General features: G+C 39.8%; 1 protein-coding gene across 2 annotated transcripts in view; it reads left to right on the forward strand.

The window, feature by feature from the left end:
• The window catches only part of slit1 (slit guidance ligand 1), a 112,318-nt gene extending 88,044 nt beyond the window's left edge, over positions 1-24,274 (forward strand). The window contains exons 16-37 of one of the 2 annotated variants that reach the window (XM_015377669.1): positions 3,136-3,280; positions 3,366-3,440; positions 3,513-3,656; positions 3,747-3,890; positions 3,976-4,142; positions 5,998-6,130; positions 7,691-7,759; positions 7,848-7,919; positions 8,022-8,093; positions 13,649-13,720; positions 15,672-15,835; positions 15,923-16,047; positions 16,125-16,222; positions 16,307-16,446; positions 16,977-17,070; positions 17,146-17,283; positions 17,388-17,616; positions 17,689-17,819; positions 17,907-18,100; positions 19,471-19,759; positions 21,234-21,445; positions 21,531-24,274. In XM_015377669.1, the coding sequence (XP_015233155.1) occupies positions 3,136-3,280; positions 3,366-3,440; positions 3,513-3,656; positions 3,747-3,890; positions 3,976-4,142; positions 5,998-6,130; positions 7,691-7,759; positions 7,848-7,919; positions 8,022-8,093; positions 13,649-13,720; positions 15,672-15,835; positions 15,923-16,047; positions 16,125-16,222; positions 16,307-16,446; positions 16,977-17,070; positions 17,146-17,283; positions 17,388-17,616; positions 17,689-17,819; positions 17,907-18,100; positions 19,471-19,759; positions 21,234-21,445; positions 21,531-21,769 (3,146 nt within the window). In that variant the 3' untranslated portion in view covers positions 21,770-24,274. The remainder of the gene's footprint in view (positions 1-3,135; positions 3,281-3,365; positions 3,441-3,512; positions 3,657-3,746; positions 3,891-3,975; positions 4,143-5,997; positions 6,131-7,690; positions 7,760-7,847; positions 7,920-8,021; positions 8,094-13,648; positions 13,721-15,671; positions 15,836-15,922; positions 16,048-16,124; positions 16,223-16,306; positions 16,447-16,976; positions 17,071-17,145; positions 17,284-17,387; positions 17,617-17,688; positions 17,820-17,906; positions 18,101-19,470; positions 19,760-21,233; positions 21,446-21,530) is intronic. The other variant, XM_015377670.1, reaches the window with a different exon arrangement.
• The last annotated feature ends 896 nt before the right edge of the window (positions 24,275-25,170 follow it).

Raw genomic sequence — 25,170 nt, forward strand, 5'->3', positions numbered from 1 at the left:
TTGCATTTGTTATTTTACAAAAGCAAACAAAAAATATATTGAATTGGGATATTTATGGTAGATTAACAAAAAAAGTTTTTCTTTTCAACTTTTTAACAAATTAATATCTGACAATTATATGATGGATGTATAACTTGTAACATGTCTAATGCCACTAAAGATGGGTTAGTAAAATCAGTATGAACAATATTGTCTAAGCAATATGGAGAATTAATTTTTCATAAAATAACAGTTCCTTTTTTCAAACCCAGAAGAAAGACATTGGCGTTCTATGAAATTCCCCCCTTCCGTTTGTGGGGAGCGCCCATTTCATGATGTTGCCAAATCATGACACTTCAAAACAAAATACCACTTTGTGCATTATTGTGATGAAGGAATAGCAGAGTTAAAAGCTAAAACAAAGTGATTTTAAAATGTCTTTACCATCCCAGGCTTGAAGGCCACTCAGAGAGGGAGAAGCCATGACTCCAGAATCAACATAAGATGCAAAATTGTTTGAATGTATCCTTAGCAACAGAAATCTTAATTTTTTATTTTCATTTACTGGAAAAAAATGGGAAGCTTGCCAGTCTCAGAACACCATCCCAATTCCAAAGTAAAGGGTTGGCAGCATCGTGTGGTGGGGATGTTTTATGGCAGGAGGGATATGCTCACTGCATAAAATATAAGAAGTCATGAGAAAAGAGCATTATGTGGAAATAATTAAGGAAGATACTGAAAGCCAAAAAGGTAAAGCTTTGGCAACATCCACATTGACAATGACTTCAAGTCTACTGCCAGATGGCTGAAGGCTAACTGAGTTCATGTTTTGAAGTGGTGATAACAAAGCGCTTATTTAAATCCCAACGAAAACCAGTGCTCTCAGTAGGAATTTGAGTATTTAGAGTGATTTTATATTTTTTCAGTTTAGAGTACCTTTTTAAACTATACTTTTAATATTTATACTATGTAAATATCTGCTTTCAACTGTGCATAGGTGTAACTAATTCATATGACTGAGCCCATATGTTTCATCTTGGCTCTGTTTTCCTAGTGGTCTCAGCACTTTGGGTCAAAAGGAAGTGTGTCTTTGCTTTGGCTTTAGGACAGAGACTTGGTCACCATGAGAAAAAAGAGTGAAAGAGAGAGAGAGAAAGGGAGCAGAAAAAAGAGAGGAGAGAGAGAGTGTCCTTTCCAGCAGCCAAGCTAGAGCAAATAAAGCCTGCCAGAGGACCCAGATTCTTATCAGGGAATGTTTCCGGACCCCTCAACAAGAACACTTCCAAGCAAATAACTTTGAGGAGCAGTGATGTGTGTCAAAGTCTGTGTTTGTTAATTGTACTGTGCATGCTTGTGTGATTCATTGTCAGCACCAACAGAACTCTCTGTATGTAAATCAATGTGCCTTTGTATGCATAGTTAAGATAAGCCTCTGAACTGACTTAGGGAAGAAATGGGAGTACTATGAAAGCACTGGAGAGATCAAAGTGGAATGGATTAATGAGAATTTCACCCTCCATCAAAGATAACAAACCCCAAACCATTCGTATACCATAAACAAAACACACAGTCAGTGACTGCAGAACAAGTTGCTTATAGGAAACCTAGCTACCAAGACTTAAGGAACTACTTTATCTCCAGTGATGAGTCATTTCTCTTCAAAAAGGGAAAAACTCATACAACTGCTCTCTGGTTTTTGCACTTTCCCTGTAAATCTGCCAACAGTAAAAGTGTCACCACCACGCACTTGTGACGCTGATGATGACTCAAGCTCACTAAGTCTCCCCCGGCTCCTCCACATCCCCAAGATCAAAGGCCTTTCCTTGTACTTTCATTGCTTCCTCTTGAGCAGGAAATGCCTTTTCCTGTTGTCTGGCTGAACAAGAGAAAGTTCCTTAATGATCTGCCTCGCTGCGTCTGTCTGCATCCTGGTTAGAGCTTCTCAGAGAAGTGACACTAATTTGGAAAAAAAAAAATATTTGTCAAGGGAAGATATGACTTGTTTTCCTGAATGTAGTTCTCCCTCTCAATGCCATCAATTAGGGTTAAGGATTAGGCTGTGGTTGGTAAACCCACATCTTTTATTTGGATAGAGCTTTTTGTTTATACGAACCATGTTATTTTGTTCTGGTTATTTAAGGTTTCCCAATCCATGAATATGTGGTCTGTGCTCCCCATGGTGTCCCACTGACGTCATTTTCAAACTCTTGCATATTTCTGCACCACTGCAGAACACAATGCCACACGAAGCAATATACTAAGAGAAAATCCTGGGCTGTACCCTCTAAATGGAGCATTCGAACTGAGACACAATGCAGAGTTGCAGGGACACAGACACATTGTTCTAAGTAACTCCCAGTGCTGATCCATTATTAAGAACCCATGATGTAACTGGCAGCACACTTTTTGGCACGTAACGTCTATTCATAGACAGAGGAGGTTCAGCAAAGCATTGCACACTCCCTTTGGGGCTTCATTCTTGCTCTCTCTCTATAAAGTCTCTCTAACACTTTTTATTTCTTTCTCATTTATTTAACTTTTCATGCAATTGTCTCCTACCTTCAGGTATCTACCATACGCCTTTTTGCTTTTTGACTTCCCTCTTCTCACTTATTTTCTACTTTCCCCCTCAATATCCAACCTTTTGAGCTCTCTGCCTCACTAAATCTGAGTACACAGATCTACTATAATCTACTCCAATGCTCTTACGGCTCTTTAGAATAATTCTCCTTTACCAAGTAATCTGTTATTTAAAGCTTATTTTGTTTGTATACGCACCAGCCAGTTGGATAGGTGAACCTTACTTAAGAGTCCTGCCTTAATTTATATTGGCATTACGGGATAAACAAGGTCAGCAACTATACTCAAGTTGGCTGTTAAAATGGTGTGCAGTTTTTGCTAAGGGGTAAAAAGTGTTCCATCAAAGGTATATCCCACACCCCCACTATCCTGAACCATGGATAAATGCCAGGATGTATTGATGCTTTCATGTTTTTAAGGTCAAATTCTTTCCTCATCATCAGAACATTGCAGATGAAGACTGAGAATGCACTGGATTGCTGCCATGGGACTGGCTGATTCAGCATTAGTTTGAACAAGCAGTTAAACAATTGTACCTTGTTCATTATGTGTATGTCTGTATCTTGATTTCCTTAGGTACAGAGGACACTCGTCTCAACAATGCCTGCAATACAGACCCTGTGTGTCCTCCCAAGTGTCGCTGTGAGTCTAACGTAGTGGACTGCTCCAACCTGAAACTCACCAAGATCCCAGAGCACATCCCTGCATCCACAGCTGAACTGTAAGGAGTATTTTTTAAACTCCACACACAAAAGGTTTGACTAATGTTAGCCTTTTTTCAAACGTTATTGCCTCATTCTCTTTAGCCGCCTAAACAATAATGATATCACCACTCTTGAGGCAACTGGAGTCTTTAAAAACCTTTCCCAACTGAAGAAAATGTGAGTTAAACCACAAATTTACCCTTTCCCTTAATAGTGCACATAGACGTAACATAGACGTTCTAATTACAGTAACCTGAGTAACAACAAGATCACAGAGATCGAGGATGGGGCGTTTGAAGGTGCATCCTCTGTCATTGAGCTTCACCTTACAGCCAATCAAATCGATTCAGTTCGCAGCGGGATGTTCCGAGGCCTCGAGGGACTGCGCATGCTGTGAGAGATCTATTCCACAATGATAACAGAGACAATGCGCTGAAGTCTATGAAAGCATGTCATATTTCCGTGTCATTGTTTTGTTTGCAGGATGTTGAGGAATAACAAAATCAGCTGTGTCCACAATGACAGTTTCACTGGGCTTCACAATGTCCGTTTACTGTCGCTGTATGACAACCATCTGACCTCCATTACTCCTGGAGCCTTTGACACGCTGCAGACTCTCTCTACGCTGTAAGAACTTTTGGTATAAATACCTCTTTTGCTGTAATTTCTGATTTCCTGGCTTTGAACTTGTTTTAATCTTTCATTCCTTCAGTAACCTCTTGGCCAACTCTTTCAACTGTGACTGTCGTTTGGCATGGCTGGGTGACTGGCTGAGGAGCAGAAAAATTGTGACAGGTAACCCTCGCTGCCAGCGTCCTGCCTTCCTAAAGGAGATCCCTCTGCAGGATGTAGCAATGCCTGATTTTCGCTGTGAGGAAGGTGGGTACCGTACTTTAACTTCACTTTGTTTTCTAAAAGTTATTGTTTAAACTGTAACATCATCTTCTCTTCGCTAAGTGGAATCATTTTTCTTGAAAGGGGATATGTGTTCCCAATATCCTTCAAAATGTGTGCAACTAACTTCTGAGTTTGACTTAAAGATTTTAGAAACACTCCTTTGCACAATATATATTCTGAACAAGACCTGTCGAAAGTGTCTGAGATCATCCTGAATAATGGCTGCTATTATTTGACTCTTTTGTTTGCAGAATAGATTGCAGTTCAGCAGTTTCTAAGCTGCCGGTCGATGCAGGGCTGAGTGCAGTTGTAGTATTGAGCTGTTTGTCTTATTGACGATTCAGCCTGTTTGCACCTGAATGGTTGTTAGTCTTGTCTTCTGCCTCAGGCAGCTTCCATTCTTTGCTCCTGTTGGTCGATATCACGTTAGGGAGCCCTCCATCACCTGTTCTGTTTCACTTTTCACTTTCTTTAACTGCTTCATCAGCTTGAACTGAGATACCTTGTCTGTGTCAGGGTGTATTTTCAGTACAGTGCCGTTCACTTTAATGGTTACCCTCGTATAAAAAAGGAAAAAGGTTTTTGATAACTTAATCTTGAATTGGATATTTATAATGGCACACTAAAAAGTTTTGTAATATTTTTTGCTTTATTTAGAGTGCGCATGTTGTGAGTTACAAGAGCTACAATCTTAATTAACAATGTGTTTGCAACAAAATACCTGGATGTACAATTGTTTTTACTCTTGATGTAATTTTTTAAACCCTCCCTTTTCTAAATGGAAAGAACTAAACTACAGAAATTTGCAATCCTTTAAAAATATAGATGTTTGTCTTTTGCTGCTGAAACAGTTGTTTTAACGCAAACATAGTCCTGGATTCCTATCCACTTATGCTCTCTTCTGGTTAGCTCAACATATGTTTTGTATAGAATTTATGTCTGATGACTGACTTATCAATGGAAGAACTTTAATTATGTGAATAAGGTCTTTTTTATTTTGGCAGCAAGTTTAGTTTTATTGCAGAGATAACCTGACCTTTATTTTAAATGTTCATTTATTTATGTTGCCATGCACTTTGACAACATTTAAAGGGCCATCGGTAGCAGAAACAGCCCCGCAGCATGGTAAATAACCCACCATACTGACATTCTTTGCTTCATGCCAGTCATGTATTCTGCTGGTTTGAAAAAACATGATTTTTCTTCTGGCATGTTTTTCAAACAACTGGTTGAATGTAATGGAACCTGATAACCCTAAGATGACCATCTTAATTTCCATAAAAGAGAAATTTAGTTATATTTAACATTTTTTAGCCTTCCTCTCACTATTTGTGTTGGCAAGATAAATGTGGGTCCCCCTTACCAGTGTTCAATAGTTTAAAAAAAAATCACCCTCTGTGTCAGGGATAGAACAAGGTATGAACTTTAAAATGAAAATTTCTTTAAATTCTAATTTTGTTTAAGTGCTTTAGTTAGGTGTTTTATTAAAGGCTGTTTAATAGTCCCATTTAAGATCAATTATGTGATAACTAAATGCTTTACCCAACTGATCAAATATAATCAGATTTTCTAGGTACAGTATGTAAGATTATGATAAAATAAAAATAAAAATAATAAATATTTTTACACATCTGTTACAAGCATGCAAAATAAAACTGAAATTGAATGCAAATATATGCACATATTGGGGCCTAGTCTAATATAACTATAACATAGAGCAGGTACAAATAACACAATGGTTGGCATCTTAGTCAGGATTGATGTATTGCTTTAATTTAAGTGGACATTTAATAGCAGCCCCTCTGTAGTGATCACTTTAACTCTCCTTTCTCACCAGGCCAAGAGGAGTCAAGCTGTGTTCCTCGACCCCAGTGTCCCAGCGAGTGTACTTGCCTTGAGACTGTAGTGCGCTGCAGTAACAAGCATCTCCACACACTACCAAAAGGCATCCCCAGGAATGTCACAGAATTGTAAGTATCTTGGCAGTGATTCCTGAATCACTTTATATCAAGCCTTCCTCTGTTGTTTTTGGCAACACCTTGGGGAGATGATCTAAAAACAAAAGTGGTATGAGGCTTGGAGAACAAGTAAAAGGTAACAGAATATCAGATCGCTTGGAGAGAAAGAGAGTCAATAACCCTGCAGTTATTCTCCCAGACATTCTTTGTCTTCTTCTGCGTTCCTTGCTACCCTCAGGGCACTGATGTCACTCTCACACTCAGAGCCAAGGATGTGCGAGAGAGAGAGAGAGTATGAGTGCGTATTTATGTTAGGGCCACAGGGCTGTCCACGGGTGCAAAGGGGAGCCACAGCACATTTAATAAGCAGCTTTCAATGGAAAAGGGGAGGGAATGGCTCTGGAACTTTCCAATACTGCCTCATTTGGTTCTTGTGATGCTTGCACACGCTGAGCAGGCCTTAAGGCCTGTCATTGTCCCAGCAGGTGTGACCAGGTATATCTTCTGTTCTGGGCTTTCATCTTGTCATCTGGAGAGTTTGCTACTCCATCATTATCCCAAGCACCCTCTGCACTATCATTACCTATCATTACCAGTGAACCCAAAGGCCTGCTAACTAACTGCCCCCCCGTTCTCCAGCCGCTGCCCTTCCCACCTTCTGTGGAGTCAACAATAGCAGAAGCCTGGAGTTCTACTGGGTGGGGGGTGCTTCCAAATGAGCCATTTATCAACATGACAGTCAACATGTAGGACTTGGTGTTAGGAGTCAGAGGGCTGATTGCTTTGCTGCAGGCATAATGTTGACTTTGGTGGCCTAAACTGTTATCAGATGCTCCAGTCTTTGTATCGTGTCTCTTTCATAATTGCTATGATTCAGTGAGAGTTTCATGATTATATTATTGTCTCAGTTGATTGTCACAGAAATATTAGCCCTTTATTAAAACTGAGAAAGCTGTCATAATGTGCATTCATGGTGCAAGTTTATGTTTCATTTTGCCCAACATTGGATGAATACTATTAATTACCACAATTTATTAGGTACTATCCTGATGTTACCACAGATAAATATGCTGAGACAAACGCTTGTCCTGGATCTGATGTATCCAAACAGTAAATACAAAAGTAAGAATCTGATTGGCAGAAGAGATTTGTCTCTGTTAAGATTTTAATATGTTAACACCCTGCTTCCACCTATGAATTATTTTTGGCCAATTTCTTCCTTTCCTTCCATTTTTTTTTTGAATGATATAATACATTACGGTTTACAAAAATACAAGTTGGCTTTATTTTGCTTTTTTTTTTTTTGCATTTTGCAATCCTTGCATTCAATTTCTCAATGGAATCAGCTACCTTAACCCAGATAGCAATCCTTTTTTTTTTAAACAAGCGGCATTATGTGTTAAATTTGTCTGCATTTTTTGTTACTACACATGTCCCCAATGTGTTTAACTGAATATAGAAACTGTATATTTCTAGTTCCTTATGATGACATTTGTTGAGAACATGTCCAATAAACATAAATAAGCTATGTAAAATTCTATTTAATTGAAAACTTTTGTTTCTCCTTTTTAGGTACCTTGATGGAAACCAGTTTAGTATTGTTCCTAAGGAACTGTCTTCCTTCAAATACCTGCAGCTGGTGTAAGTTTTTCTTTCCTTGCATAATCTTTTAAAAGCTGCATATATCTTCCTGGTAAAGATGCTTATTATTTCTGAACCTTCTTTTAAGGGATCTGAGCAACAACAAAATCAACACGCTTTCTAACTCCTCCTTCGCTAACATGAGCCAGCTGACCACTCTGTAAGTCCCAATTTAAAAATCCGAACTTTAACTTTGGTTACTAAAGTTAAAAAGAATAAAAACTTCATCTGACATATGTGAAATTAATTTCAATCTTTCCAGAATCCTGAGCTACAACTCCCTGCGCTGTATACCCAAAATGGCTTTCAGTGGACTGCACTCCCTGCGACTGCTGTGAGTTTATTTATCAATGTTTAAATTCATTTTTCAGGTTTTGTTACTTTAAAAGCTCACTCTTCAATATACTGTATTTAAATTGAATATGATGATATGAGCACATTTTGGGGTAGTATTAGAACAAATATCTACAATTTTCAAATGCTTTTACCAACACAATTCAGAAAATATGTTTAATTATGTAACTTTCCACTCCTTTCCATTGTAGTGCCAGCAGGGGAACTGTTTTTCTCTCTGATTTTTACTGTAATAGTGTAATCAATTCTACAGTGAACGACTAACTTTGTCTCCTTCTGAAAAAAACTGTCATCCCAGCATATGTCATGTTTCAAAATGGGAAGAGCATATCCAGGGGTGTTGTGCAGTATATCTTGCTCCATACGTGGTATTTGGTTTTTATAGTGTAAAACTGTTAATATTAGTGTCATTTAACCAGAGTAGCACCACTTAGTAATTTAATATGGTTTGTACAAAATTATTCTTTAACAAAACTCATGCTTATATTTTATCAAACAAAGTTGAAATTTATTAACTACTTAGTTTTTGTCAAGGATTACGAGACATAAGGGGGCCGAATAGAAATTTATTTTTAAACTTTATTTTAGACTGTCACTTTAAAATCCAAATAAAATCCACTGGAGTTGTTGGGTATGAAAAAGGTCAAGTATTGTGCAAATTTATTCTGAATTGAGTTGTATTTGATCACAAGCTAATTTTAATTGCATCACACTGTTGTTTTTGCATCTATAAATCTTTCTGAAGTCACATATTTTCAGTTCTTAGCTCCCATCAAAGATCGTTGTAAACAACTGAAGTTGTAAAAAAGATAAAAAGACTCTAAAACCAGACAGGAAACACTTTTAGGTCAAACAAGTCATTAAGGAGGATATTTGTGAAGCGCCTGCTGACTTAAGCAATGGTTGTGCACAGGAAAAGAATATTTGATTGACTCTTGAGGACTGAATCTGTCTGAACACTTCTGAAGGCTTTGGAGTTCACTCTCACAGACTCCGACCTATTTTCTCTGTTTAAATGGCAGATATGGGCGTAGCAGCCACGATCTTGATATGACTTCCACTCCCAGTCATGCCTCCTTCTTAGACGTCTTTCCAGGCCTGCTTATTTGCCTCTTAGCCGACGGAGCTCATCAATACCTGACCGTAAAGGCCGAGCATGGGCCCCCACTGTACAAAATCACTCTGACACTGATTACTGGAGAATTTTTTGGCCTGGTAACTGTAATGCATCCAACTCCATCTTGGGACTTTTATGAAGTCACAAGGTCTTTGTGCACTCTCAGTGACCATGGGCTGCTAAATAACTGCAGAACAGAAAGTAAATGAGTTGGACAGAACGATGACGAAATTAAACCAGTTTTTGGAAGTGCATCCAAAGATACAGCAGCTGCACAAAGCAGCAGCCCTCTGACTCCAATCTGCAGTTTAGTTCTTTCAGGAGAAATTGAGACCAGCCCCTGCAGCCCCTCTTTATTAAAATGTGTATGAATTTGTGTGTGTATGTTTGTGTCTGCTTAAAAAGTCCTCATGCTTGTGATCAGTAGACTCTGAACTGTATGTGAGTGTGTGTATGTGGGGGGGGATATGGGGGTAGTTGACTTCTTAGCCTTCCATGTGTGCTCATAGCAGGCACATTTTTTTATTACTGACAACAAAGCTTCAACAAAGCCTCTTTTTACGGCAGTATTCAAATAAAGCTCCGTATCATAATGAGACACAAAGCATAAAGCCTTCTCAGTAAGCGAATTAGACTGAAGCTCGCCCATCATTAGTCGCTGCCGCCTTGCTACCCCATGCATGCTTCTTTTGATCTCTAATGAAGCTTTGTCCATTATTTCTGCACTTACTCACTCACGCCACCTTCGCCTCTCAAATAGTCCCGGAGCAATCGTGCTAGACGCCATGTGAGGTGCTCCCACCCGCACACAGTCGCGCAGGCTCAGGTATACACACAAAGTAAAGCGTATACACACACACACACTCCGTCTAGTCTACTTTGGTGTCACAGTTAGTCAGACGAGAGTCGAAATGAAGCTGAAAACTTTGATGTCTCAATCTTGAGCCTACTATTAAATGCCATTTGGGGCCATGTCTGCGTTCGGTTTTACTAAGCAAAGCTTTTGGGTGCAGCTAATGCCATCTCAGATATCAGCTTCATTTAATAGTTCCAGTTTTAAGACCCCACGGAGGTTGCAAAGTTCAACATTGGAAGCGTCTTCGAAACCGCCATGAGCAGGACACTCTCGTGCTTACTTGCACATGCTGAGGTGCCAAAGCCTTAATAAAGCTGCACCTTTGACTTTACACAGCAGTAAAAAGAAGAAGAATCATTAACGCTCCATTCTTCAAACAGAGCTGTGGTTGAAGCCTGCCATACATGTGGTGTGATTGGGGTTAGAGTGATTAAAAGTGTGTATGTGTGTGTGATGGTTGCTGTTTGAGCTATAGATTAATAAGCTGCTAATTGGCCTGCTGGGTATTAGGTGCGAGGTGTGTGAGACGAAACAGCGCCAGGGCGTGGCTTGAGTGACACAGTGATATGAAAGCGTGTGATAAGAAAAGCGATAGAGCCGAAAGTATAGTCTTTCCTGAATTTTAGACATAAAGCGGTATCTATAGGAAAAAGTGCAGTTAAACAGAATCAATGAGTTAATTAAAAATTTGAAACCTATGTGTTCTTCTTTTATTTAAAGCAGTAAGTTTAAAATATTTTCATATACTTTGCCACCATGAGGTCTGCCCCCTGTTTTCCTTCAGAAATACCCTTATTTATTGCAGCATTTATCCAACAAAGTGTCAGAAAGATTCCAAGGATTCCTTCTGATACTGACAGGACAGCTTCCTCTTGTTGTCACAGAGCTGTTGCCTACACATCTAAAAAGTTAATCTCTTGTTCCACCATTCCTCAAAGGTGTTTTGTTAGACTCAGATTTGGTATGTCTTGAGCCCCTTAGAAGTTGATCATCTTAATGTGATATTCACAAACCCAGTTAGAAATTATTTAAGCTTTGTGACATGTTCTTAACCTGAAAAAGTACCCATGACAAAATTGGTATTGTGTTAGTAAAGAGGTGGACATGATGAGCTACTACTAGCATGGTGCATTTCAATTCAGTTTATTTATATAGCATCAATTCACAACACATGTCATCTTAAGGCGCTTTACAGTTCACCAGATCATGCAGTCAAATTGATTCAAAGTTTTCTATCTAAGGAAAACCAGTTGATTGCATTGACTCATTGACTCGAATGCAATCCCTGACACTAAGCATGCTTGTAGCGACAGTGGAAAGGAAAACCCCCTTTTTTAACAGGAAGAAACCTCCAGCAGAACCAGGCTCAGTGTGACCCCTTGCTCACACTGGCTCCGGTGCGGTTACCGAGCCGACGGAGACCGCAACTCCCGCACACCCCCTCTCACACCGCCCTTTTGACTACGGTGCGGTGCGGCTCTGCGGCTCCGGCAACAGGTCCGGAGATTTAACAGAAGTTCACTTGAGTTCACGTAACTTCACGCGATAACACGGCCCAAATAAGGATATTTGCGAGAGCTTGTTGCGGAGGGCTCCGGCACGCCGCAAGGATAGCTTTCTTGCGGAATTTTCTGCAGCGCCGGAGTGTCTTGGTAACCGCAGCCGGACAGCTCAGCAGCCGGTGAGAGAGGTTTACGTCTTTTTAATGACTTGGAATCACTGCGGCGCCGCACCCACCGCACCGCAACGGTAAGACCGGAGTCTGTGTGAGCCTGGGGTGATGCGGCCATCTGCCGAGGCCGACTGGGGTTCAAGGAGACAGAAGCAGAGATACATAAAGCAGCTGTAAAAGGCGGCCCCATCCAGGAAACACACAGCCAGGGAGACGAGCCCTGAGCCAGCTACCATGTCAAAGGATGAAGAGAGTACCTCCAGCCAGTCACAGTTAGAGAAACAGGATTTCACTGAAAAACAGGCAGATCTCGAACATCTATAAACAAGGGTGTTGATGGCAGCAGCACAGCTGATATTTCTCCTCAACAGTGGGCAAAGTGCCACCATCGGACTGTGTTCACTGACCTGCAGTGTTGATAGCCATGCTGTCATGTTGTTTGCACCAATTTCTTACTCTAGCATCAAATGAAACCAAATCAAACTGTAGCCTCCGTTTCAGGGAGCCCCTCTGGCAGCATCAATCGTTTTCAGGCTTTCCACTTTCTTCCCCATTCTGATGCTCAGTTTAGATTTCAGGTCACATCTAGATGCTAAAGTTGCTTTAGGTTTCTGTCCTGTCCTTTATTTGTTACAAACACATATTTCAGTTGTCTACCTTGACACCTGACCTCAGTACCAACTGTACTAAATCTAGCACCTCATTGAATAGACTTTCAGCCTTAGCAATTACTAATGTACAATTTTAAAGTGTTTTTTTTTTAATTTTAGTACCATTAACTGGATTGTATATAAAAGGAAGTATAAACTAGTGCTGAAATATGGAAGAGAAAAGTGAAAAATAAAGCATCTCAGGTTGCTTCTTTGAGCCTCCCAGGAAACCTATTTCCCACTAGGTTTCTCCTGGTTGCCTCATGAATCCTTTGAATACAACAAACCACCCACTCGCTCTGCACTAATAAGCATTCTCTACGGCAAGCAAGCTAATAAACATGTTGACTCATACTTGTTACACCGTATATTTTCCCTCTAGTATCCCATATATTTACACTGGCAAACTTTCCTTCACAGCTCAGCTCTTTAAGACATCAAACAAAAGAGGAAGCTGCAGTTCGGCAACTGTTCACACACAAAAAAATCTCTTTATCCCAGCTTTGTCATGTATTGTTAGTGCAGATTGATTGGTGGTAACATAAGCTTGTGGTCAGCTGAGGATTTGAGGTGGTAATGACCTGTTAGATTATTGCTGCCATTAATCATCAGACCATTATGCTCTGAAGGCTTGTCACCTTCAATGCTGCTCATGAAATGACAAGAAAACCAGATGAGATGTGGATTGATCTGAAATAACAAAGCACGTGTACTGATCTGAATACAAGTCATTTTTTCTACATGGTCATTATTTAGATTTTTTTTTATTGTCTTTCATCTGTTGGAATTGCCCCCCCCTCTCTCAGTGTGCCCTGCCAGCCAAAAACACAATGAAACTTGACACCCGCTGGTCGAGACTCTCTGAGCTTCATATTTTTGCCAGCTGCACAAAGCTCTGCCAGAAATATGAACCACCAGAACACCAACACACAAGAGTGGAATCTCCCTCAAGGTTTTTCCTGAAATTTCTGGTTTGATTTGCTGGAAAACAAAGCTTAGCAACAGGCCAGACAATAGTCTTCCAGGTTATTTGTCTTTCCCTGTTTGTGCGCTTTTTTTTTTTTTTTTTTTTTTTTTAGCTTTGTTTTAACTCTAAAAACATTCAGTCTAAAAAGAAGAGATTGCTCTAAAAAGAGATTTTATTTTTCAAAACTTGGAAAGATAAAATTTTTATCTAAGTGAAAGTCTTTAACTTGATTTTTTTTATGACGATGTTTTGTGTTTTCTCTAATTTTTTCAGCTCTCTGCATGGCAATGAAATCTCAGAGCTTCCAGATGGCATCTTTAATGATGTGACCTCCCTCTCGCATTTGTAAGTGTTGATAATCTCTTTCTTGCCTCCAAGCAGCTTACAGTATCTTGTACACAATTAGTCACATTACATCCACAAAAGTTATTCTTTTTTATGTTATTTTGAAACTCTGTTGTAGAAAAACACAAAGTACCATATCAACGTAAAGGGGCATGAAAATGATGGATGGTTTCCAACCTTTAGGGTGGGAAATCAATGTCTGAAAACTAAGCATGTATTTGCATTCATCCTCCAATTCAAGAGTCTATAGAACACTGTATTCTATAATTACTGGGGCATTCTTTAGCTGCATGTTTTGCATCTAGACAGTGACCTTTTTTTCCCCTATTCTACATTGCCAAGTAGCTGAAAATCAGTTTGATTTCACATTTGATGTGCTTATAATACTTTGATCAAAACCAATCTGTTGTAACCCCTGGCTAGAGCTGAGTATCTATTGAAATTCCAAGAAATTATATGAATTATTTTCTTCAGATTTAGAATATTTTTTTCCGATTGAAAATGATCTATCTGATCTCAAAATGGATTGCTTTTATTTAAAACATTGTTAAGCCATTATCTGAATAACATGACTGTGTATGCAGCCTATTGATACTAGTGTTATATCAACATTTAACAGCTTATTAATTCAGTAACAGTAATGCATATTTTAGAAATTGGTCTTTGGTTATATGAATAGATCTTCAGAGTTACTATGAAAATCATTAAGAATTGGAAAAATTATTTTTTTTTATAGCACAGGCCTATATGTTTAGAGTTGTATTCCTATCCTGTTATCAAGATATCCCCAAGCATGATGCTGCCATCTCCTGTTCCAGTGCAGGGATGCTCAATGTTAGCGTTTTGTTGCACATAAGATCTTGCATCTAGGCGAACACCAGATCACCTTCTTCCACATTAGTTTATTGTCCAAAATAGATTTGTAGATTGCACCACAACAGATCCTCCCAATTGAGCTGTGAAACTTTGCAGCTCCTCCAGACTTAGCAGCTTGGTTTCTTTGTTCATTTTTGATTTCTTTGCCTATCTGGTTAGGTTAGGGTTCAGCCTTGAATAGTTTGCTGTTTTGCCACATCCCCCATTTTTGGAAGATGCGTTTATTGTGAATGGACACAATTTAAAAAAGTTTTCAGGGCGGGGCTACTTTTGAAATGTAAATGCATGACCGTAGACTTTGGCTTGAAGTAGGCTCTCAGTGGAGCTCCTTTGATTTCTCTGAGAAACCGTTATCACTTGTGTGGATGAAGCAACAAACAGACACTTATATTGTCACCTCTCTCTGCAACATCTTTTTGTTTATGTACCATCTACCATTTATCTAATGTTTTCTGCTACCTGTGTAGGTGTTAGAATCTCCATGAAAAAACATCCTTGACCTTTGGCATCTAGCCTAGATATCCTCATCTTCTCTTGATTGTTAGGGATCAATAAACCAATCAAAACCTAAGCTGGGATGGAAAGAGGGAGGACAAAATGAACCAAACAAAGACATTTTGTGGGAAGCAGTACCCTAATCGAGGCTGCGTGAAATCTGGATTGAGCTGATAGAAAGGAAGCCATTGATCTGCAGCCACAGTCAAGTGGCTTTTATGTTAGCAAATGACAGGTGTCAGCTATTGGCCTGGCCTGAAAGATGAGCTTGTTCCTCCTTAATGGAAGAGCATCGATTTAGGAGTGTTTGTGCGTCCTGCAGGAGGGCTAAGCCCCATTGATTGGCCACCGCTGCAACAGAGGTGGTTAACGAGGCTTTCCGTTTACACCTTTCCTTACAATTGAGCAGTCCAGATGAAGATTACATATTACACAATGTGGCATTTTGATTTTTTAATTCCTGAGAAGGATTTTTTTTTGTGTAGTTTAGTAGCTGGTTTTCTATGAGGTTGTAGAGACACCTGCTGGGAAAACAATGTACTACAGAAAAATAAAGCATGATTTTTCTGTGTAAAATCAGGGCAATTGGTGCCAATCCTTTGCACTGTGACTGCCACCTGCGCTGGCTCTCTGACTGGGTGAAGACCGGATACAAGGAACCCGGAATCGCTCGCTGTGCTGGCCCACAGGGGATGGAAAGCAAACTGCTCCTTACTACGCCTGCCAAGAAATTCGAATGTACAGGTGAGTTGTTTTAATCAGTTCTAATAATATACTTAAAACAGTCCTTCAAAACACATCAAACTACCTTGTTTCTTTTGGTTTCTGTAGGTAATGTGGACACCTCTGTGCTGGCCAAGTGTAACCCGTGTCTGTCCAGTCCCTGCCTGAATCACGGTATCTGTCACAATGACCCAGTGGAGATCTACAGGTGCAATTGTCCACCTGGATTCAAGGTACATCAAAAAATATCAACTTAATGAATCTGAAATAACTCCAGGAAGTATGCCTAACTGTATACGTTATCTTTTAGGGCAAGAATTGTGAGACAGCCCTGAATGCCTGTGTGAGTAACCCATGTGCCAATGGAGGAACGTGCCAAGTAAATGAAGACGATGAAGGAGAATACCGGTGAGGAAGGCGAGCTGTACATTTACAATTGCAAAAAGTGAATCATACTGAATTTTGCATTATGTATGCACATTGTTTTAACAGATGCTCCTGTCTGCTGGGCTTTGAGGGCCCGACCTGCCAAATCAATGTGGACGACTGTGAAGACAATGACTGCGAGAACGGAGCAACCTGTATTGACGGAATCAACAACTACACTTGTTTTTGTCCCCCCTACTACACAGGTCAGTGCCTCTACAGTTGGTTTAAAGTAGATATATTAAAAAAAAAAAAAACTAGCAAATCCGAGACTTGAGGTCTGCTTTAGTCTTTTTGTTGTTGCAACAGCAAAATCCAACATTTCCCAACAATAAATCCTCTGGCAAACAATAGTGAATAAATAAGAACTAGGGAATCAAAACATATTTCACATTAATCATGTTCTTGTTGTTTTTAAGCTACTTTGCTACTTTCTAACTTTATAAGTACTGCATCAAACTCCAAAGCATGGTGCTGCCACCTTCAGATTTTACTGATATACCTGTACTAAGTTGATATTAATGCAGCTGAACTCTCTATCCGGTTGACACCACAGTGCATTGTCATGAATTGCACCCTAACAGCTTTTTCTATAAACCTTTTTTAAGCAATTATCCATCCTGTATTAGGTGCTAAGTTAGTTATTATGTAGACAGTCGTTTTTTGACTAGATGCTGTTATTCTCTGGTAAGATTACTTTTGACACTTTTTTCTTTTTTTTGTCCCATCTGTGCAGGGGAGATGTGTGAAGAACTTGAAGATATGTGTGCTCCAGGACGAAGCCCCTGCCAACATCAGTCTACCTGCCTCATCAGCACCTCTGGACCCAAGTGAGTGTTGCTCTTAGATCCTGTTGATGACATATCCGCTTCGTATTTACACTTATTTGGTTTTGTGTTTTGCAGGTGTGTGTGTTCTCCTGGCTATGTTGGCGATGACTGCAGTATAAACTATGATGACTGCAGGGAGAATCGCTGTCAGAATGGAGCACAGTGTGTGGATGAGCTGAATGGATATTCCTGCATCTGCCCTGAAGGATATAGGTTAGAAAACCTCCAGTTTACTTTTTGCACTGTGTCCACTTTTTTCTACCCCGTCACCTGTATGGAAACCACCCCACAAATTCTCCCTTCCTTTGACTTTAAAGCGGTCAGTTGTGTGAAGTTCCTCCATCTCGTCTGTCGCTATGTGAGCTGGCCGACTGCCAAAACAACGCCCCCTGTGTGGAGAGAGGTGGCCGTGCCCTCTGCCAATGTCCTCCAGAGTTCGGAGGTCCACGCTGCGAAAAACTGGTCAGCGTCAACTTTGTAGATAGAGACTCTTATTTACTGCTATCTGACCTGGAAAACTGGCCACAAGCTAACATCACCCTGCAGGTAATGACAGTTATTTGTTTGTTAGTTTAGCCTTTCTGACAAATAGCCAATGTAAAACTGTTGGATGTGCAGGTTTCCACAGCTGAAGACAATGGTATCCTGTTGTATAATGGAGACAATGATCACATCGCAGTGGAGCTCTTCCAAGGTCATGTGAAAGTGAGTTATGACCCAGGCAGCCAACCAGGACATGCTATATACAGGTACAGCACTGCACATACCATAAGTCTCTCTGTATTCATTGTTCTTCCATCCTAGAGACTCAGTTCTCTTGTTTTCTTTTCTTCCAGTACCGAGACCATCAATGATGGTCAGTTCCACACAGTGGAGCTGGTGACCTTTGACCAGATGGTGAACCTGTCCATTGACGGGGGTCTTCCCACCACAATGGACAGCTTTGGGGCTGTGCGGCCCCTCAACGGAGAGGCGCCACTATACGTGGGGGGTAGGGGCCCTCTCCAGAACACACCTCCCTCCTCTGCAGGCACTCTTAACTACTACACTACTGTTCAGTCACCTCCCTTCCCCCTTCGCTTTGTTGCCACCTCAACCAGTGCTTCCCATCAACATGCAACCCACCATCCAGACCCATCCTCACCTTTCTGTGTCAGTCTTGACTGTGTTTGTTAGGGGACATGCTATCATTGAAACCTATCTAAATTAACCTGTAAATAAGATGGATTAGTTGCAGACAGTTTCGGCATAAAGCATCCGAATATTTATGAAACCTTGTGAAAGTTTTTATACCTCCTGAACTTAATCACATTTAAACATTACAACCAAAAACTGCAACATATTAGAACATCCTAAGAAATAAACCAAATGTGTTTTTTGTAAAAAAAAAAAAAAAAAAAAAAAAATGCAATTGTAAAAGATCAGGCACTTTAATTTCGAAATCACTGATGGAAATCCAATACGACAATGTACCAAATTTATTGAATTAATGAATCATGCATACTGGTATATTTTAAATCTAAAAAATTAAACTTTTTGTCTTACATTGAAAACATACACATTATACTAGGAACACCATTCCCATAGTAAAACATAATGCAAGATATATCTCAGGTTAAAGCATTGACCCCAAACATACGCAGCCAGAGCTACAGTAATATGGTTGAAGTCCAGACCTTATTCTATTAATGATAAATAGCAAGACCTAAAATAATTCATGTTCACAGATAATTAATTTGGGCTTAACATAAAATCCCAAAAATACAAAATAAACTTTGTAAATGCAAGTGATAACATGTAAAAAATTAAAAAAAAAAAGGTCAGGTGATATGAACACATTTGCTAAGACACTGTGTTTAAATTACCTCACACTATTCCACTCCAATGTTTTTCATCAGTTCATTACTGTAAGTGCACCTTCTTTTTGTGTACACTAACAGACACAGTCCCTCAAACCTGAATGCCATTTGACTTCTGTTTTTATTATTGGTTTATTATTAGGCCACTCTTCACAATTTGTAAAGCTCATATTTCCAAAAGCATGATTTTTTCCTTTATTCTTCTGCAGTTTATGAACTGTGGGGGCTGTTTGTTCAGGAGTGGCTCAAAAATAGTTTATAAATTTCTTCTTTTTTTTTTCATTTGCATCACTCATAAAATGAAAAATTTTACATTCCTTTTTGCTTTTGTTGTCCTGCTTTTCAAAAATGTTGTCTTCTGTGGTGCAAATCAATTTCTATAAGTGAAATGAGAACAGAGTACCTGCATAATCATCACTGGGACACACATATTTGAAAAACCTATGTCCATTACATTCATATCAGCCCTGTGTTTGCTGTTTGTCTGTGAGTCATCACACACCTCTTCACACATATAAACTTATTTTTCTACTTCCTCCAGGGATGCCTGTGGATGTCCACTCTGGCACTTTCCGTCTCTGGCAGATCCAGAACGGTTCCAGCTTCCATGGCTGCATACAGAACCTGTATATCAACAATGAGCTCCAAGACTTCACAAAGACGCAAATGAAGCCTGGTGTGGTGCCAGGCTGTGAGCCCTGCAAGAAGCTCTACTGTGTCCATGGCATCTGCCAGCCTGATGGGTTACTGGGACCAGTGTGTCACTGCCAGCCTGGGTGGAGCGGTGCACACTGCGATCAGCCCGCTCTCAATCCCTGCCAGGGCAGCAAGTAAGTTAGCAAGTAGAAAAGAGAGACCTACTTTAAAAAAGCTGGATATACAATCATTTGTACTGTTCCATCACTGACATTACAGCTAAAAACTTAAAAGTATTTTAACGTGATTCTATGTAATAGAAAACAAAGAGTGGGTATGAATCCGAAGTGAATGGAAAACGTTATTTGTAGCATGCACACATTCAGCACTATGTAACAAAAATTTAAAAAATCCAATTATCTACCTTTTTGCAGCAGCAAGTTGTTTAGGTTATGTCTCTACAAGGTTTTTACATTTGGAGACAAAATTCTTACCCAATTCTCCATAGTAAAAAAGCTGAAAGTTAGACTGGATGGAGAACAAACAGTGCAGATACATTTTGAAACGTTGCCACACATGCTCAACTGAACTTAGATCTGCGTTTTGACTTGGTCATACTAAATCTGAAACATGCAGTGAGCTTAATGTTTTTCCATTGTTGTTCTGGCTCGTTCTTTTGTTCTGGCTATACAATCTTGGTTCTGTGGAAAGATGAACGAACCACCACCCCAGTCTTATATGTTTTACTGTATCTTCTGTAAGGTCAACGATTTAGTAAGATCTGTCCTACAACTAAATGTAACCTGCTTCCTTGTCCCTACTGCAGAAAATCACCCCACAGAATGATCCTTGTTATAGGTTTCTGTAATGTTTTTGGACCTCAGACCCTTTTGCACATAGGGCAAAATGATGGGGAAGTCTGACCAGAGCAGCTTCTACCACATTTTTTTTTTTGGCTAACAACAAAGGGACCTTTTATTGCTTTTTTTCTTACAACTCCCCCTAAAACCCAGATTGATTGCACAGCTAGTAGTTGTCCTACAAACAGATTCCCCTTCCTAAGCTAGGGATCTCTCCCTATAATAACATTATTATTACTGTAAAGTGCCCGAGATGACGGGTTCGGATTTTTTACTTAATAAAGTGAATTGAACTGAATTGAAATGATGTGAAGAGAAGTGTCGCTTTTCACATATCTTGTTTTGATTTAGGTCAGGCCTTTCCTTTAAGGTCTCTGTCCTGCAGGTTTTACATAATTTCTTGCTTCAGTACAGCTTATTTCAATTCATAGCTGATTAACAGGCATTTGCTGAATTGCAATAACCAGAATCAGCTTTGCTGAAGCAGGGAAACCTCTAAGACCTGCAGGGCAGTGGTCCTCCAGCACCCAATTTAGACTGGCCTGGTCTAGATAGAGAGGTCAACAGCCCATCTAGTGGTTACGGTTGTGTGAATTTATTCATATAAACTCTAAAAGAATAAATACAATTAGTAGTTGCAATGTTACAACATCTGGAAGCACCCGCAGCAAATGCTCACTTTTAGAAGAAACTGTAGTGACAAATTACATTTATTCCTGACACTTACCTATCATTTGGAACTAATAGACATCAGCAGTATAGGGAAATCTATGGTTAGGCAAACCTAACTAAAGTTATCTCCTTTTAGATGCGTCCATGGAAAGTGCATTCCTCTGGACTCACAATCGTACCGCTGTGAGTGTGAAGAGGGTTATCGAGGTGCACTATGTAACCAGCAAGGAGAGCTTTTCAATCCCTGTCGTCGCCTCTCTTGTAAACACGGTCGCTGCCAGATCTCTGACTCCGGAGAAGCATACTGTCACTGCGAAAGTGGCTACACAGGGGAACTCTGTGACGCAGGTTGGTTTGCACACTAAAAGGCCAGGGACAGATAATTAGGAATTTGTGTAATGTTAAGATAAATATTTGTTTTGTCTTTTTTAAGAGTCTGAATGTCGAGGTGAGCCGGTGAGAGACTTCTATCAGGTACAGCGGGGTTATGCCATTTGTCAAACAACCCGCATGGTATCCTGGGTGGAGTGCACCGGAGCCTGTGACACGGGGAGCTGCTGCATCAGCCAGAGAATGAAACGCCGAAAATACACCTTTGAGTGCAGCGACGGAACATCCTTTACTGAGGAGGTGGAAAAGACCATCAAGTGCGGCTGCGTGGGTTGCATGTAGCATTGTTCACTCGCACTTCCTGCCACTGCTGCAGAGCAGAAGATGGAAAGCATGGATGGAAGGAAGGAAGATAACTGCTGAAAGGTGGAAAAGAGAAAGCAAGATCAAAAGAGATTATACAGAATATATATAAAACCTCTATCTATATGTTATGGACAACAATGTTTGTAAAATAGGACATTTCCTCTCCGGTCTGAGGGTGTGCGACCTACAGTAAAACAGAAGCAAACATCCCGAGCATCAGTGTAGGAGTGACAACAGAAATAAAACCATTGTATCTACAGCATTGTTCCAAGGGGTTCAGAAATTTTGTAGATGTCACATTAGGTGAGGCATCCTTTCTACCAAAACTCTCCCTCATAAACACCCCACCTATTTGTGAGGTCTTATGGCTCAGCTACCATCTCCCATCCTTATCTCATTGAGGTAAATAGGACGAGATGATTTATTTTAACTTCGGAGACAGAAGAGAAGAGCTGTACTTGTTTCAGTCTTGAGTTAAGCTTGGTTACCTGAACAGTGTTGAATATGGTTTTGGATTTAGTTGAAGTCGCCATCCAACCTGGTGCAGCCATTTCTCCACCAGGAAACTGGTCCATCCTTTACATGTTGAAGTGGAAGTAAGAGAAAAGGGACCCTAAGGTCGGAGCAGTGCAGTGTTTGAGTTCAAGACGAGGTGCTAAGAAACGTTTGCTGTAGGATCCCATGAGATAGAAATCCCCTGCAAATAAAGACTGCATGGACCAGCAGGCAAACACACCTCTATGAAATACCCTGTCACACATGCATGGTAATACACACGATCCCGGCCCAGCCTGGGAGGGCGGGTGTAGTGCAGCTGTTCCCCTTTGTTCTTGCAGTAAGAGCAGCCATGGCAGAGGCAGTGCCCCCAGCATGTATGGCCTCAGGGTGGGGATGTTTAGCATAACCCTGCTCACTCTGAGCAGGAGGGTGGCTGATTCTGCTCCCGTTGATGCCTGCAGTATTAAACCACCAAAACTGTTGCATGTGTGGAGAGTTTGCCAATATGTAAAGATTTTTTCCGTATTATAATGAAGATTATTACAAAAGGTTTAGAGTCACATTTTGTGTTTTTTTTTTCCTTCCATTTCTTTTTCTATTTCTTTTAGGTATGTTTTGTTATAATTTTTCTCATGGTGTATTCTAACTTCTTTAGTTGCCCCTGCCCACCCACCCCCCTATATTGTAACGCCTAACAGATTCTAATATATATATAATAAATATATTTGTATTTCATTTTTGGTATAGTATTTTTCTATGTTAAAGAATATGTCTGTGTTAGGAAGCATTTAGACTGGCGCAAAGGTATTCAGTTGGTTTCCTAGTTGTTTTTATTTGTCATCACCTTCTTCAGCAAAGTAATTATTTGAACTGGCTGAAATTCAGCAGTGGGTCGGTCTTGTATAAAAGGCAGTATCGGCCTAGAAAAATTGTTAAATATTGTATATGTTGTCTTCCATGTGAATATTACATATAATTCATGAAAAAATTGCCTTTTTTTAATTTATTTTAAGTATAAGTGTTGCTGGCATTCAAAAAAAAAAAAGAAAAAAAATTAAAATTTTATGTTCTTTGAAAGTAGCAGCAAAAATTCCACAAAGTGTTTGTATTTTCCCTACATAGTGAGCCACAACAGTGTCTTTCTCCCCTGAGGCTCAAATTTTACTACAATTCTGTGGGAGGTCTGAGCTATGAATGAAATATCCCTCAGATTTACTTTTTAAAATTTCCTGCCCACATATTTGATCTCCAAAATGTTTCCATGTTTTCATGTGATGGGCTGCATTGTTATTATTTCAGTTTTAGAGATGATTGTCATTGAATAAGGATGTTTTTTGCGTTTGCTCTGTAATTAAGTAAACCGATCATAAGCTGCTGTCAAGCCACAAGAAAATGGGATGACGTTGCCTCTTTGGACACTGATCACGTTAAGATGGATTGGCCTTTCATCTTGTTTTTTTTAAGCGGCAATTGTGAGATGCATTACATGCCAACTACTGACAGATAACAAGAAAAGCCTGGATGTGTTCATCATCTGTCAGTTCGGACTGATTATTCTCACAAAAAAAAAGAAAATTGCCAATTCTAGTGGGCTGTCATCAAACCTGAATGTATAAATGTGTATAGATAAATATGAGCTATGCTTATTCATGAAGTGGTAACTTTTAGCTGTTATTTAGTTTCCAGTGTAAGATACAGGGAATTGCATTTAGAAAGACTGATGGCCATAAGAATGCTTTCTCTTGGACTACGTCTCTCAATGGCTCATTATGGTGTAAAAGGCTACAGTAACAGATCATACAGGTTCCATTTCATAATGCTATCCATGCTAACTTTGTTTTTGATGCTGTTAACGTGATGCCAGTGGTGTACAATAATATTACAGAAAATCTGTTGAACCATACTGATGAGCAGTCACTGTAACATTTAGGCTCTGTGCCTCATACAGGTGCATATTTTTAATTAAATGTGACTTTCTCCTCATGGCTCTTCTCATTCATTCACATTTATCCGTACAGGACTGTAGTCCTCATAGACTTCTTTGAGGTGTTTGTGTAATATTATGATGTAATTCCATAATCTGGACATAAAAACAAAACCTTTTTTTTTTCCATTCAATGAACTTTATCCATAAATGTTATTGTGAACACTACGTTTTCAGTGGCAGTAACTTGCTGTAGAAGCTGAAGAAATGTCCCTGGTCGGATTCTGTTTGACTTCATGTTGTAGTATAATGATCAGTATAATGAAGAACACGTCATTATACTGATTGTATGTTTAACAAATCTCCACTCTTTTCAGTATTTAAATCACAAATATGTGCGATTTTAATAATCCCTGTCTTTGTTATGGGGAAAAAAAATCCTTTAAACTTTAGAGCCTTTCATCATTTTAGTGCCTAAAACCATCTAACGTGGATTAAGCAAATGTCTACTACTGTAGGTGAAATTAAGTGACGGCTGGCAGGGCCTTCAAGGCCATCCATCCATTTTCCGGCACGTTTATCCCAAGTGGGGTTGCGAGGGGTGCCGGTGCTATCTCCAGCCGTCTACAGGCGAGAGGCGGGCTACACCCTGGACAGGTTGCCAGTCCATCGCAGGGCAACACAGAGACAAACAGGACAAGCAACCATTCATGCACACACTCACACCTAAGGAGAATCCAGAGAAGCCAATTAACCTAACAGTCATGTTTTTGGACTGTGGGAAGAAGCAGGATGGAACCCATTTTACAAGGGAACCTTCTTGCTGCAAGCAGTGGCGGCTGGTGAAAAATATTTTTGGTGGGGCTGATATAGCCTAGTGTATGTCTCCAACTAATCCAGAATAAGAATTAAAATAAACAATTGGAAATTAAATACAATTTAACAGTAATGATTT

Source organism: Cyprinodon variegatus, unplaced genomic scaffold (genome assembly GCF_000732505.1).
Source record: "Cyprinodon variegatus isolate N-32 unplaced genomic scaffold, C_variegatus-1.0 Scaffold157, whole genome shotgun sequence".
In the NCBI taxonomy this organism is placed as follows: domain Eukaryota; kingdom Metazoa; phylum Chordata; class Actinopteri; order Cyprinodontiformes; family Cyprinodontidae; genus Cyprinodon; species Cyprinodon variegatus.